The sequence below is a fragment of the Rattus norvegicus genome, chromosome 7 (genome assembly GCF_021556685.1).
Source record: "Rattus norvegicus strain SHRSP/BbbUtx chromosome 7, alternate assembly SHRSP_T2T, whole genome shotgun sequence".
Taxonomy (NCBI): Eukaryota; Metazoa; Chordata; class Mammalia; order Rodentia; family Muridae; genus Rattus; species Rattus norvegicus.
The window spans coordinates 10,641,695-10,661,279 of NC_141540.1; the positions used below are offsets into that span (position 1 = coordinate 10,641,695).

General features: G+C 36.4%; 1 protein-coding gene and 1 pseudogene across 1 annotated transcript; both read left to right on the forward strand.

Annotated features, from left to right (window-relative positions):
• The first annotated feature begins 3,320 nt into the window (after positions 1-3,320).
• On the forward strand, positions 3,321-4,259 carry Or6c7 (olfactory receptor family 6 subfamily C member 7). The gene has a single exon (NM_001000071.1). The coding sequence runs from the start codon at positions 3,321-3,323 to the stop codon at positions 4,257-4,259; it is 939 nt and encodes a 312-aa protein (NP_001000071.1).
• Positions 18,388-19,229, forward strand: Or6c75b-ps1 (olfactory receptor family 6 subfamily C member 75B, pseudogene 1; annotated as a pseudogene).

The following is a 19,585-nucleotide window of genomic DNA, read 5'->3' on the forward strand; positions in this document are numbered from 1 at the left end:
CCCATATATATATCTCCAACAAAACTAAAATGAAGCTAAAAAGTGCATGCTGAAAGGAACTGTATATAGATTTCTCCTGAGAGACACATCCAGAACATGTCAAATACAGAGGTGAATGCTAGCAGCAAACCACTGAACTGAGAACAGGACCCCCTATGGAGGAATTAGAAGAAGGACTGAAAGAGTTGAAGGGGCTCACAACCCCAAAAGAACAATAATGCCAACGAACTAGAGCTTCCAGAGACTAAATCACTAAACCACACCCATGGACTGACCAAGGCAGGTGTCGCATATGTAGCAGAGAATAGACTTTTGGGGGCACCAGTGGAAGGGAAAGCCCTTGGTTCTGCCAAGTTTGAACCCCCAGTACAGGAGGATGTCAGGGGTGGGGCACAGTAAGGAGGGTTGATAGGAGGGGAGTAATACCTGTATGGAGGACAGGGAGGTGATGGGGGCTTGTGGAGAGGAAACCAGGAAATGGAAAAATATTTAAAATGTAAATAAATCAATATATCTAATAAAATTTTAAAATAAAATTTATATATACATAAGTATAGGAAAAATGTATTTAAAATAAGTGATATAGTGGACGGGAGTAGCTAGAAGGCTGTAAACGTAACTTCAAGAAAACTTCTCTGTGATATTATCATGGAAAACATTGAGAGGATTTTCCAGAATGATAAAAATTGAGAGACAGACAAATGCTTGGTTCCCCAACACTGCATTTCAAAATACCTTTAAGTCATACAAAAAATCAAAATAATATTACATTGTGTTCCATCAAAAAAACTTCCCTGGAGTATTAAAGTTCAAAGAATGTAAGAATGACAACTCTCTTGAAGATATGTCCAGAAGAAAGTATGAACTTATGCAATCAAAGAGAGTAATAAATAAACTTCAGGGCTGGATGGATTACTTAGTTGTTAAGAGCATATCCTGTTCTTCCATAGGATCTGAGTTTAGTTCTCAGTATTTGAACCTGAAGGCTCCAATGCCTCTGGACCATATAGGCACACACACTCACATATACATACACAACTCTGACATTCACATTATTAAAAGTAAAATAAAATATTTTAAAAGAAATTTAAATTGCATAGCATATTATTCATATGCCTGCCTCATTGTCTCTGAATTTTTTGTGAACTTCCTATTAATATTAACAAAAAGGAACAGATCAATGACTCATGCTTTCTTCACCAATTCCCATGGGCTGACAGAGAGATACAGATAAAGTGAGGCCAGATCCACATCCATTTTTTAAGGTACACAGAAAGAAATCTTCCTTATTTTTGATTATTCAAGCCATCGTTTGCAACAGCAATGACAACAAAATTCTTTTAAGCCTAAACAAAATATTACTTATTTTAGAGTTCTTTTGCTACAAAATCTTCACCTAAAATGTCAGTGTAAATAAAGAAAAATGTTTTAGGAAGTTCATTGTGCTATATGAAGAAGCTAATGGAAGAAGACCCCATCAGCACAGGGTTTCCTCTGTTTGCCCAAGGTGGAACAGAAAATCATGGCTCTCTATTGCAATCTGACAATTGGTCTCAAAGTTCTTAGAGTAACTGAAATTCAGCATACTGTAAGTTTAATATTACTAGTTTCTAAGAAAAAAGAAATATAATCTGAAGAGATACCACAAATTTTATTCATCTTGTTTGTCTCTGACAAGATGAAACCAAATGTTACTGAACCAACTTGCTAGCTCTGAAATCACAACTATTTAAAAAAGTACGATATCAAACTTCATTTTCAAGATGAGCTCAGAAGTAAGTTTGTTATCTCCATATATTTGGAAATATTCCAATTTACTCAAGCATTTACAATGTCATTTGCAATAACATATTGAGAATGTGAAAACTGAAGGGGTTCTTATGAGGGGTATGGAGGAAATAAGGAAGGAAGGAGTGTGATGGGAAAGAGCCTGAATATCACACTCTCATATTCAGAATCTAGATTTAAGTGTGTGTGTGTGTGTGTGTGTGTGTGTGTGTGTGTGTGTGCCCTCTCTGTGTACGTTTCTCTCTCTGTCTCTCTGTATGTATGTGTCTCTGTCTGTGTTTCTGGTTGTCCATATGTCTCTGTCTGTCTCTGTATTTCTCTCTCTGTCTCTGTCTGTCTCTGTCTCTTGTGTGTGTGTGTGTGTGTGTTTGTGTGTGTGAGATAAAAGCAAATAGAGAGTAAGAAGGAGACCAAGGAAAAGGAAAGAGGAGAGATGATGAAGCAGGATCTATGGATATTGCAATATACAATAATGTATATCCATGAAAATGTCAGAATGAAACCCACTCTACTGCATGCCAAGTAAAAATATTTTATATATATATTTGGTGTATTTATAGTTCCTTTAACAAAGAAATAGAATAAATGTTGTCACAAAAGTCACTATTAATTAGACACCTAAAACAGAAAGCGAACAGTAAGTACTGGATTGTTCTCCTACCCTATGTTTAATGTTATACTCTGATAGAAACAGAGCCTTTAAACGACATTTTCAGTTATTGCAAAGGATAGCTCCTTCCCTGTAAATGCTACTTTTACAATCTATTTGTTTGTATAGCACTGTTGTATTAAAAATTAGCCATTTTGTAAATTAAATTTTTCTAGCTAACCCCTTAGTATTTCAAAAAAGATTTTCTTTTCTTATTCTCTGGTCTTTGTATTTTAAAAGAAATTCACATGGGGAGAAGAATATCATTATGTAAAGACCCTGAAATATGAAATATTAAGAGAATACCTGAATATGTCTATAAGTATGCAGGTTGCATCTCCAATGATATAGTCATCAGAGCCAATTTTTTGGAAGTTTTGAGTTTCCTAAACCACAATGCACATAGTTTTACAAAATGTAAATCTGAAGCTAAGTCAATATTACCTCTAAAATCTTTTGAACTATGTGTTTAGAGTAAAAAATGTTCTAGACTTATTTTTACAATGTTGAGGAAAGAGAGATCAGTTATACTATTTTCCACTCTTCATTAGGTAACTTGATAATTTTTAAATTATTCTAATGTACATATAATATGTCTAAAAGTATAGTATAAGTATTTTAAAGCATTGGAAATAATGATTTAAGTGATGTCATTAGAATTTTTAATCTACATTTATAGCTCCAATGTATTTTCCTATCAATAGGTTGAACAAAAGACGTTATTTGTCATTTGAATGGAAAATAAGGAAGGGCAGATTTTTAATTCATGAGCCTATTTGTCACTACAAATGTTTTCTAAATACCATGTTATATGCTCAATATTCTTCTATATATTTTGTGTTATGGAGGATTATACTATGTATACTTAAAGAGGAGATTCACAATGAAAAACCACACAGTACCCACAGAATTCATTCTATTAGGACTGTCAGATGACCCTGAGCTGCAGATTGTGATATTCCTCTTTTTAATTCTCATGTACATACTAAGTATCACTGGAAACCTCACCATAATTATGCTCACCTTGGTAGACCCTCATCTACAGACCCCCATGTATTTCTTCCTCAGGAACTTCTCAGTTTTAGAAATAACCTTTACAACTGTCTGTATCCCTAGATTTCTAAGCACAATTGTTACCAGAGACAAAACTATTTCCTACAATAATTGTACAGCTCAGTTGTTCTTCTTCATCTTCCTGGGTATCACTGAATTTTACCTTCTAACTGCTATGTCCTATGATCGCTATGTGGCCATCTGCAGACCATTGCACTATACCACCATCATGAACAGAAGAGTCTGCATATTGCTAGTTTTTTCTGCCTGGCTCACAGGGTTCCTAAACATCTTTCCACCTGTCATTCTCTTTCTTCAGTTAGATTACTGTGGCTCCAACGTCATTGATCACTTTGCCTGTGACTACTTCCCCCTCCTGCAGTTATCTTGCTCAGACACATGGCTCCTGGAAGTGATTGGGTTTTATTCTGCAATAGTGATACTGCTCTTCACTTTAGCATTAATCATTCTTTCCTACATGTTCATCGTCAAGACAATTTTGAAACTTCCATCTGTTAGTCAGAGGAAAAAGGCTTTCTCTACATGCTCTTCTCACATGATTGTCATTTCTATTTCATATGGCAGCTGTATATTCATGTATGCTAACCCTTCTGCCAAGGAGAGAGCATCACTGACCAAAGGAGTAGCTATTCTCAATACTTCTGTGGCTCCTATGATGAATCCCTTCATCTATACCCTGAGAAACCAGCAAGTAAAGCAAGCCTTTAAGGACACCATCCAAAAAGTAGTGCTTTTCTCTGGCAAATGAAAACATTTGTAATGTTAAAAGCACAAATTCTTCTTTTCAAATGTATGGGTAACAGAGATAAAGCATGATTTTGGATAAGGTTGGCATTTTGCTATTTAATGATATTCCATGTTCAGGGTAAGCATAATGATCTGTACATCCAGCTCATTTTATCATCCATTGCATATACATTTTTCCTAAAAAAATATAAAATCCTTTCAGATGTTTCTCTATTGTGCAATCCACATCTGGACCCTCCTTCATGACCATTATTTGGTAGCTTACCATCTTACTATAATTTTATTCTCATTATAGTTTAAAAATTCTTGGGAACACTGAAAACTGCTTTTAATATTTTCAAATATTTCAAATCTTTATTGAATTTTATTTAGATGATATGGAAAGTCTAGGCTAGCATTCATGCTTTAGGATAGGCATATATTACTTTTGTGTATGTAAAATATATTTAGTATGCTAGACAATGTCAGGACCTGGATTTAAGAATTATCATTTTTATCATTTAATAGGAGAGAATAATACCAGAAAATCTAGTTCTACTCAGCATTCTGTGAAATCAGATAACCACAATCATTGGGGGTTTTACTAAAAATATGTTCACTAAATATTTTAAATATTATGATCATATGAATTATATTCTTTATATTAATAATTATAATAAGGAGAAATGGAATAAAAGGTGAAATAAAAATATGCAGTGATTATTAAAGTGATTGTGACAGTAAAGACATTTTCTCTTTTAACATTTTGGTTACTTGAATATTTTTCAACAAGTTCATAAAGTATCTGCTCCCTATTAATATGATTCTTTTTAAGATTTAGTAACTATATTAACATAAAGCAGAAATGTAAACTACTATAAAGAAAACAAAATTATGGTATACATATGTGACTCCAGTTTTCTGTAGAGTCAATTTGTAATCTCAAGATCTAGTACTTTAGAATTGCTGATAGGGTTTGGTTTCAGTCTGAGATGATGTACCTAATTGTCATGAGACTGGAGGTCTTATGAAGTGGAATGATCTGGTGAGGTATAGGTGGAGAGTGGGAACAACTTCATGGAGCCTTAGTGGGAGCAGTGGAAGAGGTATGGGATGTGAAACAGTCAGAGATTGAATGGGAAGGGGATAAAATCTGGAATGTAAAAAAAAAAGAATTTCTGATAGAAAAGCTAATGTCTACTGTATGTGTGGATACTATGTGTATTATACTTCAGCTTACACACGTTACATTAGGATTTATTTTGTAAAATCCCTTAACATTGAATTCTATTACTGTGAATATATCAGGGATTTAGTAGTGTAGAATAGAAGCTAATAGTTAAATATTTCAAAGTATTTTAATTGACTAGCAGCAAGACTCGTATTCAAGAAGTCCAAATACATTGAATTTACTGTTAATAATTTTCTGATAGAATCCTATGTTATATACTCTATTGTTGGTTTACTTTGCAATATTTGGTTTATTTACTCCCATAAATTTGGCTGTGAGTTTTAATACCAGAATAAATTCCACAAAAATTTTCCAAACTTCTCGTCAATAGGAACCACCATCCAAAGAGTACACATGGACCGACCCATGGCTACAGCCAAATATATAGCAGAGAATGGCCTTGTGAGGCACCAATGGGCGGAGAAGCCCTGGACCTGCCAAGGCTATTCCTCCACAGTGTAGGGGAATATTAGGGTCAGGAGGCAGAAAGGGGTGGGTGGGTGTGTGAATATCCACACAGAAGAGGGGAGGAAAGGGGACGGGATAAGGCATTTATGGATGGGAAACAACTGGGAAAGGGGATAACACTTGAAATGTAAATAAATAAAAATAAATACCCCCAAGAAAAAAGAAAGAAAAGAAAAAGAAAACCTCAAAGTAACTGCCGATATTAAAAGAAAATAGAAAGTGGATTTCTCTTTTGACATCATACAATGATCACCCACTTAGTATCTTAATTTATCTGAAACCATCATAGAGAAGTATCCCTTATCTGTCCCTGTATCTCCTTCAGCTCCAGAAGTGTTATAGAAAATTACCTTAGCTATGCATGGGTTAGATTAAAACATTTTGTGTATTTCATTGTATGGCTAAATAATTGTCATTAATCTAAAATTAAAACACTAAGTCTAAAAAACAAACCAACAGAAAAGAGGAATAGGTCAAGTATTGTTGCTATTGACAGAGACAAACAGCATGTGTCCCATCTTTGAAATTTCCTGACATGATCAGTCTTGTAATTGCTAAATATGTGTTCATGTTGGCCCACAATCAGAAGCCTACGACAAATGAGAGATCTTCACTCTGCCTTGACTTTAATGCTTGTGATTCTCGATTGACTTGGAGTCATAATCACATTACTTCCTCACTGGAGGAATTGTTTGAATCAGAGTACGATGATACCCAAATAGTGACAAAGACCCCCTGGTGATTCCATATTCTTCCAACTCTAATTGTAAAGAGTTATATGAAGTTATTTGTAAGTTAAAAGAACTGACTCATCTTCCAAAGAATCAGGGTTAATTCCAGCACTCACAGGGCTATTCACAGCCACCTGTAACTCCAGTTCCAGGGGATTCAACACACTCTTTTAGACTCCACTGGTACCAGGCACCCACATGCATACAGTATATGTGTAAAGAAACCCCCAAGTACATTAAAGACAAATAATATTTAATTAAGATATTTACATTCTAGATATCAAACTGTTTCAAGTATTTATTATTCTACATCTAGGAAAACCAACTGTGTTCCTTACACAAAATCATAAAAAGTATAAATAGTGGATAATCAAACAAAGTATCTTGTAAATAATTAAACAGGTTATTATACTCGCACAATGTATTCATCATATCAATATGTGAATTTTTTTAAATGATCAGGTACCTGCCAGGTATAAATTTTCACTAATTTTTATAAAGTGTTAGAAATCATTATGATTTAATTCTAAATTATATATTACTTAATTTTGTTGTATTATTTTTTAGTAAGAATCTCACTGTGCAGTTCATGATGGCCTCTACTTAAGATGCCCCTGCTTTAGCCTCCCCTCTCATGTGCTGAGATTACAGTCAAGCACCTTCAAGCTCAGGTGCCTTTCTCTCTCTCTCTCTCTCTCTCTCTCTCTCTCTCTCTCTCTCTCTCCCTCTCTCTCCTGTGTGTGTGTGTGTGTGTGTGTCTGTGTGTGTGTCTGTGTGTGTGTGTTTGTGTGTTGCGGGGCTGGTTTAGACCAGCTAATGTATGCTGCCTGGGAGATCTGGAAGGTGAGAGACTCTCAGTACTTGAAGGGAGGGATGTTAGCTGAAATGCCCAACAGTGGGGAGAGAGAACTTGTAGAGTCCACCTCAAGTAGAAAGATGGGGCATCAAGTGGAGGCAAGGAGTTGCCATCTCACAGTCAAAAATTCTGACCCATAATTTTTTCTGCCTAAAAGAACTGCAGGGACAAAAATGGAGAAGTGACTAAGGGAAAGTAGGCCCAGCTTCAAATAGTTTTATAACTTCCTTGTTGATACCCAGATGCATATGGCTGTTGGGCGATTCATTAGACCATATTCCTAAAGAAAATTGTCCCTGACTCAGGTAGTAATTATCAGCTATCAACAGCTCCTTAGCTAGATGTGGGGGTCTGACTGTGCCTGCCCCTTCCATGTTAGAGTGTTGATTTTGCTCAATCTTGTACAGCCCTCGTGTAGGCAACTGCAGCAGCTAAACATGGATGGAATGCATGTAACTGTATTGCCATGTCCAGGAGACAGTTTTGCCTAGTCCTCTTTATACTCTGGTTCTTAGAATTTTTAGTCATTTTAATTCTGTCTCCCACATTGGTCTCTGAGCCTTTCAAGGAGAGTTTGTGACTCAGATGTGATGCTTTTGTGGCTGAGTACTCCATAAACGCTTGTTTCCTGCTGTTTGACCAGCTATGGGTCTGTGTATTTAACCCACTATAAAAGAAGCTTCTCTGATGAAGACTAAGAACTATGTGAAGTACAAGTACATTTTTCTATTTATTAGTCTTCCCATGTCTGCTTACCCTTTACTTACCAAACTGATGGAGTCAATTTTCAATAACACTTCAACAGTACTGAATGATGTTTTTTTTTTAAAAAAAATGCTTATTCAAAGACTGGAAGTGCACATTCTCTCTCTCTTCTTTGAAAATATATCTTCCAGGATTGCTACTGGAGGCATAGACAGAGAAAAAATTATTTTCTTTTCTCACTAAGCCACCATTTTAATTCCTGTGATCCAATTATCTTGAATAGAACACTTTTGGTATTTTCTTAATTTGGAATATTTCGATATAAGATGATAGCAAAATACATTATGCTACAGAATTTAATTAACAAAAACTCTGCCTCACTCCTCAGATCTCATTGGTAATAATCAAAGTATCATCTCAGCTATTTCCTCACTAGCTCTGTAGAGTCTTAGGGCGTAAACTCTTGATGTAACCTTAGGAACTTGCCTAATCATACAATGAGATAGTTTCAATGTCTGACAACTTAGGAGCGTAATGTTCTCTACTGCTATGAAACCTTCACAAAATATCTATATATCTGATATGCTTAATAAAGTGTAACTATTAGTTTTAGTTTTAATTTAATCATATATAGTGATGCATAGCCATTTTCTCATTCAGTTTTCTCAAAACCAATAGAGCTTATGCACCCTAATAGTGATAATGGAATAATTGCCTTTGTGTACTGCCTTATATGGTACTCTCTTAATTACAACGGAAGCAGCTCAATTTTCTTATGTGAACATTAGAGAAAATAAACCTTAATGATTTATTTATGTAAATTGCATTGTTCTTCAGATTCATAAAATTTAAAATAATTTATGTATATATTCATTTTTCACTTTTCAAAATACTTCAGATAATGCTTATCTACATGCAGAGACTATATTCAGCACTTTTCCAGTGTTAATTGTTACTTCATTCTTCAAGTCATATATATCCATAGAGATTTAACTTCTAACTCAAGAACAGTTATGCATCTAAGGTGCCAGTTTAGATATCATGGGTGAAAGAAGTCCTAAATGTACACTAATAATATTGAATTTATAAAGGGTTGCTCTCCTGAGTAATCAGTTTGGTCAGTGGCTTTAAGATTATTCTTCAAAGTTAGCCATTCTTTAATGTATGTTGTATGATATTATGTGTAACCACATAGAGTGAAGCCATATCACTTGATATTACAAGTATCCTTAAGAAACAGACCTTAAAATACTAAGAATCTATGACCACTTCATGAAAAGTTTGATATGGACTAATCCATTCTATTAGGCAATGAAACACTGGTTGTCTACAAAAAACACATTATATAAGAATATATATCCAGTATGTTCACTGAGAATGCCGATTGTTTATCCAAAATCGAATGGCCATATCTGAAACATACATAGTAATAAGATTTATAGAAGGGGGAAGGGCAGGGAGGTACAAGAGAGAAGGGAAAAGGAATAATATTTCAAATGCAAATATATAAAATAGACACGAAAAATAAAACAAAACCCAACTTTTTAACCTAGGCATAATTATAGACCATCTCAGCATAATTTTAAATCTATTACACATTCCAAGCACACACAGACACTTGTACAATCACAGGTTTTTGAACCAATAAAGTATTTTATTGAGCTCAAAAAATTACATTACATAGACTGAGGGAGTTATATTTATATATTGAGGTGTGAGTGTGTGTGTGTGTGTGTGTGTGTGTGTGTCTGTGTAACAACAAAAGAGGCCAGAGACTTGAAAGAGAGCAAAGGGTAGTACATAGGAATGTTTAGAGAGATGAAAGAGTAGGAAGAAATTTTATAATTATATTATAATATCAAAAACTTCAAAATAAAAGATGGTAAGTGTGCAGAAAGAAAGTTATCAGCATTAGAATTGAAAATAGAACAGATTCCAAAATTGTATCTAATTATCACTCTGATACTAAAAGTAAAATATAAATAAGTACTGCCTTTAGTATTTCTGTATGCCTAGAATCTTAGGCATATAGACTCAAAGGCATAAAATATCTAAGGCATAAGAACTTAAAACAGATGAATTTTGAAAAATAAAGGTTGAATGAATAATTGGTAGTGATTATAATCACAATTTGTTGAAGGATATAAAACCATAAAGAAAAGTCTGATATCTTTCATTATGCAGGCTAATGGGCACTTCAAATCATTCTAAAATCCAATAATTAACTATCATTTGCCTCTAAAATAGAAACATCTCACTCATTCACAGTTCATTATGTTGCCATTTAGAAGCTATTCATCTCTATATTTTGTTTGCTTATTTTATGTGTATAAATGTATGCACATATGTAAAACATATATTTTCTTCTATTTTTAAAGTTATTGTATATTATAAAATATAAATGATTTCTTTTATTTTCTGCTTTGATTTCAGGTCATAATCTACTCTAAATTATATACAGTAAGTTGGACACATTACTATTAAGTATCCTGAGGATCTATTCTCCATGGTGTTTCCTGTTTACTCATTCAACCTCTTGGGTCCAAGATAAATATAACAGATAAAATTAGGACTATCCTGAATAGCATTGCTGTAGCATCAATCTATCATCACCTTTTAAATGAGAATTCATTTTTAACTATCAAGGTATAATTTCCTTAGGTACAGAAATACAATTATCTGGACCATAGGTTCTTACTTGTACTTGGATTCATGAGAAGAAATGATTTGATATGTGCCTTTTTATAAATAATTCTTAGGATTGTATGTATTTAATTATTTTATTAACTAATTAATTATTTAATTATTAATATTTTGTTAATTTAAATAATTTTTAATTAACAATTTATTAATTTTTTATGGAGATTTGATGTCAAGTATAAGATAACAGGATAAGTCAGGTACAAAACTATTTTTAAAAGTGCTAAAAGTCATAGAAACAATCTAATAGGATACTAGAAATAACAGTGACTAATTCAGTAATATGCAGTAAAATGTAAGAATGTTTTCTTCAGGAACATAATATTTGCTTTTCAAGTACGTTTTGTGGTCTGTAAAAGCAACATATAATTGAACAATAAATTTCAATTACATTTAAAAATTAAGGAAAAATTTAGCACTGCAATGAAAAGTTTATATTGTAGCAAAACTATATAAGACATAGGATTAAATACTTTTTCATGTTCTCATCATTTTACTAGCTTTCAATACATTTTAGTTTATTGAAACCATGTGACCTATTTGTACAAAACTGAAAACAGTCTTTGGTATACTGAGCATGCATATTTTATTTTGGCTTTGCATGTGAATTTCATGACCTGGATTGCAAAGATTAGGACGAACATGTAAAACCAGAAGACAAGAAGCTGTAGACTTGCTGTATGTGATAACAAAGAACAGAAGACAGAAAGTGAGACCACTTCACTTGCAAGAAAACCTATAGGTAAAAGTTTGAGGTTAATATATTGACCCTTAAATGAATCAACTAATGCCGAGAAAATATTATACTGGTTCTCAGTAGTTCATTCTGAGCAAAAATTTGTTTGTTGAGAACAGAGAAGACAGGGGCAAGTTGCGTGGACATAGAGGCAAAACTAAAACTTTGAAATAACTTCATTCATGAATACACAGGTTATAAATAAAAACATCTGTATGAAATCAAAAGTTTTGATGTATGTAAATTATGGAAATAATTATGGAAATAAAATAAATCTTTCCCTCCTGAAAAGTTGCCTTGAATTTTGAATGGTGTTGTTTATTTTTTACAAAGAGAATAAACAATTTTGCATTAAAACTGCTTTAAAGCATTGAAAGTAGAACATGCATGGAAACTTATAATTTCATCAAATAAAATTAGAGACTGGAATAGCAGTACACATCTGTAGTCTCATAGTTCATGGTGTTGAAACACAAGATTATGAATTGAAAGCCAGAATGCCAATATAACAAGACTTGTCTGATTGACAAAACAAGATAAGGTCATTTATGTAAGTTTTGCTTCATATGTCATGCTGCAGTTTCAAGATAGAAATGTGGTAAATTAAATAGATCCAATAATAGAGTAATTAGATTCCTACAAAGAATAATTATAACAGACAAGAAATGTCCTACAACATAAACATTGCGATTACACTAAAGTGTCTTTCATCTATCAGACATGTCCACATGTACAGACAAGGAACACATTTCTCCAAACCATAGAGTTATATCCAAGAAGCATAAACTTTTGAAAAGAGGAAAAGAAAGATAAGACAGAAAAAAATTGAAATATAGAGGAAAGCACTATAAATGAAAATCTTTTATAAAATACTGAAAATGTGTTCTTGGGCATTTTCTTTTTTCAGGAACTATTCAATATACATAGACTTGTGACTAAATATGTGAGAACATGGTGAAGAAAAGAAAGTTGTGATTATGACATGAGTAAGAACAGTGCATTTTAAAGTATTTCATTTTATTTACCACAAAATCAATTTTAAATAATGATGGCAACAATAATTCTTAAATATATGTTTTTAACCCAGGTATTTTATTCGTTAGATATATAAGGTCTACAGGTATTTCTTGATATATATATATATATATATATATATATATATATATATATATATATAGTAAAATGACTCCTACAACAAAGAAAATTATTCTTCTCCAACATTTTCTAGTTATTGTTTTTCCTTTTGCTGCAACTGTTCATAAAGTGTCCTCCAAAAGTAAGTTTTAGTAAACTATACAACAGTATTAATTGTGCTTTAGTTAATATACACAGTACCCATTGGTTATCTAAATTTATTTATCCTATGTTACTACAAATTTATACTCTTTGAACATATTAGGATTACATTGACTATGTTATAAATATAAAATAATGAATAGCACTGTCTACTAATGCATACATTGTATAATAATATCTAGCTTTACTGAGGAGAAATAGCCATCTTAAAATCTGTAACATCATAGATGTATCTGACAATATGGTAAAAAAATAAATCAGACACACGTAATGAGTGCATTTCTTTGTTAGCAAAGTTGATTTCTTATTTTTTTATCTATTTAGGAAATGTCTTTAGAAGCAGAGACTATTATGAGAAATTCCACAGCAGTGACCGATTTTATTCTTCTTGGATTGACAGATGATCCACGGTGGCAGTTAGTGGTTTTCAATTTTCTTCTTGTTACCTACATGCTAAGTTGTAGGGAGCTGCGACGTGCCGCACCTCAAAGATGGTGCTGGTTTCCGCCTTCCACCCTCCTGATGGTGAGCGCTCCTTGTAGTAAACAAGTCCTTATTTGGCTATGCCTGCCAAATATATATATATATCGCTTCCGCATAGTGTCAGCCTATCAGCATGACCCACGTGGCACATTGGGGTTGGTTGGCGTTGGGTACTTAAGCTGATGTAGGGCATTCCCCGGGGTAGAAGATTGTCTCAAGGTTCCTGAATAAACTGCTTGAAGAAGATCTCCTCTGGTCGTGTCTTCCTTGCTGGTCGAGATTGAGTGTGACAAGTGGTGTCCCATACGGAGACCTCCTGAGATCAGAACTTCTTGCTGTCAGGGCAGTGCTGGTAAGTTCCCAAGGTAAGGTGGGACCATAAAGACTGCGGGAAATAAGCGGCCATAAAGTCTCAGGGTAGTGAGCAAGAAAGTTCGCGGTAGCAGAGAACCGAAAGTATAGTTCATGGCAGCAGCGAACCAAAAGTAGCAAGACGCGCGGTGAATTTATTCCTAGTTTTTGTCATGGGGACCTCACAGTCTCATCCAAATTTTCTGGCTCTTCAACAGCTGTTTGAGCGAAAGAAAAAAAAATAAAAAGGAGCACCATGGAGAGATTCTTGAGCGAATGCGATGCCATTGCACCCTGGTTCGCAGTCTCTGGTAATCCTACTGTGGCAAGTTGGGAAAAATTAGGGAAAGACCTTGACTTTGCCTGGGAACAAGGGACCCTAAAACATGGGGTCCGTCCAGTGTGGCGCTTAGTGTGTAGTTGCCTTGAGGATCAGAAATGTTGTCAGGCAGCTATAGAGAAGGGGCAAGCTGCCCTAGAAATGCTTCAGGAGGAGAGGTCAGAAAAGCAGGGAAGTGCAAAGGAGAAAGACACAGAAAAGACAGATACAGAGGAGGAAACAGACAAAACAGATTCAGAAGAAGAGTTACAAGAGTTGATAAATCAAATGCAGAAACAGTCTCTAAGGAATAGACAGAAGAAGAAAAGGAAAAAGGAAAAAGCCTAAAATGGTGGAGGAACCTCCTGGGCATTTCCCCTCGGCTCCTCCTCCCTGCAATATTGTAGAGGGAGGAAGTAGAGTTTCAGGTAGTACATTCTGCCCTGAAGTGTGGAGAGCAGTTCGTACTGAGCTGCATTTGGTCTATCCTGTCTATGTGGATGCTAATCAAAAAAGATATCATGAGCCTCTTGATTTCAAGGTGATTAAAGCCTTGGCTGAGTCAGTGAGAACATATGGTATCACTGCCTCCTTTACTATTGTTCAGATAGAGGCTCTGCACAGGTTTTGCATGATTCCTAACGGTTGGACCAACCTGGCTCGAGCGTGCCTCAGCCCAGGGCAGTATCTAGATTGGAGAGCCTTTCTAATTGAATATGCCAATGAACAGGCTGCTGCCAATTTAGTGGCCGGAGGTGGACGGGCAGCCTGGGAAAGAGACATGTTGTTAGGGAAAGGGCATTTTGCTAATCAGCAGACAGGTTTCCCTGGGGAAGTTTATGCACAGATAAATGAAGTTAAATTATTAGAGGGTAAGGGTTTGTTTACTGCCCCCAAAAAGGTACAAAAAGGCAACCTTGTAACTTATTTAGGAGCAAAAGTAAGTCCTTATACCATTATCCCCCAGAAGGTTGAATTAAGGAAAGATAATCTTAAGACTCTTAATGATTTTCAAAAATTACTAGGAGATATTAATTGGGTCAGATGTTATTTAAAATTACCAAATTATGAATTAAAACCATTGTATAATATTTTGGCTGGGATTCTGCCTTGGATGCTCCTAGACAATTGACTGATAAAGCAAGGGAAGCTTTAAAGAAGGTTGAAAAAAGATTACAAAGTGCCAGTTTACATCGACAGAAGGAGGGCGCAGACATCATATTATGCATTCTAGCCACCTATATGCAGCCCACAGGATTGTTGTGGCAAGATGGCCCTCTGCTTTGGGTTTATCCCAAGGCTTCTCCAGCTAGATCAGTAGAGTACTATCCTACAGCCATTGCAGAATTAGCCCTGAATGGGATCCAACAATGCACTCAATTCTTTGGTGTGTCCCCTACCTCGATTATAGTGCCCTATACAATCAGCAGATAAAGATCTTATGTGGCACTGTGGATGATTGGGCCATATTATGCTGTGGGTTCCACGGAGAGATAGATAATCATTTTCCAAAACACCCTTTGCTATCATTTTTTAAGGAACATCCCATAATTTTTCCTAAGGTTACCTCCAATGTTCCCATACAGGGGGCCCCAAACAGTTTTACAGATGGATCTAAAACTGGATGTGGAGCCTGTAATGGTTGACCATCAAGAGCCAATTTCATGTCAATATCAACCCGGCTCTCCACAAGTAATTGAACTCAAAATTGTGTTAGAAGTGGTTAAGAACTTCCCCTTTGCCTTTAATTTGCTTTCTGATTCATTCTATGTTGTTAATGCTGTTAGGATTTTGGAAGCAGCGGGCCCTATTAAGGTTACTAGCACTGTGTGCTCTTTGCTAAAAGAGCTCCAAAATTTCATATGGCACAGATGTCAGAAGTTTTTTATCCAACATATTAGAGCTCATACTGGCCTACCTGGTCCTTTAAGCAAAGGAAATGATATTGTAGACCATTGGACCAGGACAGAGTGTATTTTCTTTAGCTCCTCTCTTGATTTGGCCAGAAACTTCCATCAACAGTTTCATGTGCCTACAATGACTTTACAACAAAAGTTTCATTTGGCTCGAGCTGATGCTAGACAAATAGTTTTGGACTGCCCACAATGTGTGACTTTCCATCATACCCCTAGTGTGGGGGTTATTCCCAGGGGCTTACTGCCTTTAAAGGTATGGCAAATGGATGTGACTCACATATCTGGATTTGGGACTCTAAAGTATATTCATGTTTCTGTGGATACCTGCTCAGGTGTCATTCATGCTACCCCTATGTGTGGGGAAAAGGCACGCAATGTTCTTGGATACTGCCTAGAAGCCTGGGCTGCTTGGGGAAAGCCCCAACACTTAAAGACTGATAATGGCTCAGCGTACACTGCCCACTCTTTCAAATCCTTTTGCAAACAGATGGATGTGCAGTTGAGCCATGGCCTACCTTATAGTCCCCCAGGTCAAGGTATTGTTGAGCGAGCACACTGTACTTTGAAGGAATGCGTAATTAAACAAAAAGGGGGAATAGGCCATGGCAGAACTCCCAAGGGACAGATATCCTTAGCCCTTTTTACTCTTAATTTTTTGATTATGGATGATGATGGCCTTTCTGCCGATGACCAACATCAGTGTCGGGCGGGCATGTTGAAAGGTTATGTGAAGTGGAAAGATGTGCTCACTGGCTTATGGCATGAGCCAGATTCTGTGCTGGCATGGGCGAGAGGGTCTGTTTGTATGTTTCCTCGGAACCGGCAAGATCTATTGTGGGTCCTCGAGAGATTGACCAGGAGGTGCAACAAGAATGAAGATCCTGCTGTTGCTGACCCTTCTCAGTGTGACCCAAGTGCTGGTCCAAACGGAGCCCCGATGGGGGATACTATTGGCCGATTTGCCATGTCCTTTAAGCCAACTCCTGTATGTGTTTATTTTCCTTTGGTGTTTATAGTTAGTAATGCTAGTCAGGAATTTGGAGAGGTTTTGTCATGCTCTAATGAGACCTGTTTTTATACACAATGCTGGGATGCAGAAAAGTTTGCTATCGCTGTGGTTGCTCGCATGCCCAGATTGGTTCCAGTTCCTGTGGATGCCCCCCATGCTATAACTCTATTTAGACAAAAAGGGGATTTCGGCATCACCGGTGCTATAACAGCTATATCCCTTGCTGCAGTAGGAGCAACGACTGCTGGCATAGCTATGAGTCATTCCGTGCAGACAGCCCATACGTTGAATAATTTGTCTTCCAATGTGGCCCATGGATGTGCAAGCAGGCATTAATGCTCAACTTAAAGGTAGCCTGATGGTGGTCAATCAAAGAATTGACCTGGTACAGAAGCAAATTGGCACACTGTGGCAGGTTGCACAGCTAGGTTGCCAGTGGAGATACTCTGGCCTATGTGTGACCAGTATTCAGTATGAAAATTTTACACATGCAGCTAATCTGTCTAAACAGTTGTCAAGCTATCTTCTGGGTAATTGAACTGGAGAATTCGATTTCTTAATGGATCAGCTATGTGTAGCCATCGTGACTGTGAACTCGACATGTGTGGATGCTGGACTGGCTACGGGATTGTCAGTTTGGATTGCTGCTGCTATGAATCATCTGAGGGAGTGGGCGGGTATGGGAGCCCTAGCTGGACTCTTGCTGCTGGTCTCCCTAGTGAGCCTGTGGTGTCTCTGTAGAATGAGGTTTGTCCAGAGGCAGCACACGGCTATGGTGGTACAGTCATTTGCAGCCATTGAGGCAGGACAGTCCCCTCAAGCCTGGCTTATGGTCATTCAGAAGACCTAGTTGCACCTCGCCCCTGAGTATGTGTGAGTGACCCTGCCCAGTGACAGGTAACTTCCCTTCTACCTAAGGCATGGAACCTTGTGGGCAACAAGGTGTCCTAAGACGGGATTAATGAAGGGATGATCCTAAGACAGGGGTCACCACGCTCAGCGGTGCCTTTGCCTGCTTGATTAATTAAACAAAAAGGGGGAACTATAGGGAGCTGCGACGTGCCGCGCCTCAAAGATGGTGCTGGTTTCCGCCTTGCAACCTCCCGACAGTGAGCGCTCCTTGTAGTAAACATGTCCTTATTTGGCTATGCCTGCCTGGCCTGCTAGGTTCTGCATAGTGACAGCCTATCGGCATGACCCACATGGCACATTGGGGTTGTTTGGCATTGGGTACTTAAGCTGATGTAGGGCGTTCCCCAGGGTAGAAGAGTGCATCAAGGTTCCTGAATAAACTGCTTGAAGAAGATCTCCTCTGGTCATGACTTCCTTGCTCATCGAGGTTGGGCGCGACACTAAGTGTGACTGGGAACCTCATCATTATCATCCTCACCCTCTCAGATGCCCATCTGATGAAACCAATGTACTTCTTCCTTTGAATTTCTCACTCCTAGAAATATCATTCACATCAGTTACATCCCTCGGTTCCTTGTCACTATTGTGACAAGAGACAGAACTATTTCCTACAGTGGTTGTGTGGCTCAGCTATTCTTTTTCATTTTCTTGGGTGTGACTGGATTTTACCTTCTGGCTGCCATGTCCTGTGATCATTATGTGGCCATGTGCAAACCTCTCCAATATACAACAATCATGAGCAACTTTGTATGCATTATTCTTGTCTTTAGCTCATGGTTTACAGGATTCGTGATTATCTTTCCACCAATTATCCTTTTGTTACAGTTAGACTTCTGCGCCTCAAACATAATTGATCACTTTATCTGTGATTCTTCTCCAATTATGCAGATTTCTTGTCCAAATTCTCACTTTGTAGAACTCATGGCATGTTTGTTAGCTGTAATAACACTCATGGTCACCTTGACATTAATTATTCTTTCCTACACAAATATTATCAGAACAATTCTGAGAATTCCTTCTACAAATCAAAGAAAAAAGGCCTTTTCAATCTGTTCCTCTCATTTGATAGTTGTCTCCCTCTCATGTCAGCTGCATCTTCATGTACATTATGCCTTCTGCAAGGGAGAGGGTGACTTTAAACAAAGGAGTAGCTGTGCTCAACACTTCAGTGGCTCCTCTCCTGAACCCCTTCATCTATACACTGAGGAACCAGCAAATAAAACAAGCCTTCAAAACCATGATTCAGAGTATCCTGTTTTCCTCAAAGAAATTTACATGACCACGAGGAAAGTGGATCTCTGAAGACAGAGCTTAATGAAAACCTCTGCCCTTCTCTACATAGACTCTTTCCAAACATCTGTTAAAAGTTTTACACTTACTAATAAGATGGAACAAAAGACAATAAATAGAAATATAAGGTAAAATATTTTGGTTTCTAAATTTATTTTATATGGAAAATATAAAAGTAGGAAATTAATTTTATTCTTTGATACTATTTCTTAAATAACAATTATTCAAATGAAAATGACTTTGTTTCTACTAATAATATTTTACGTATAAAAGTCACATTCTCTAAGGGTCCCTTGTTGTCCTGATTTTAGTTTCAGATTATTTATACTTGTACAATTGTAATTC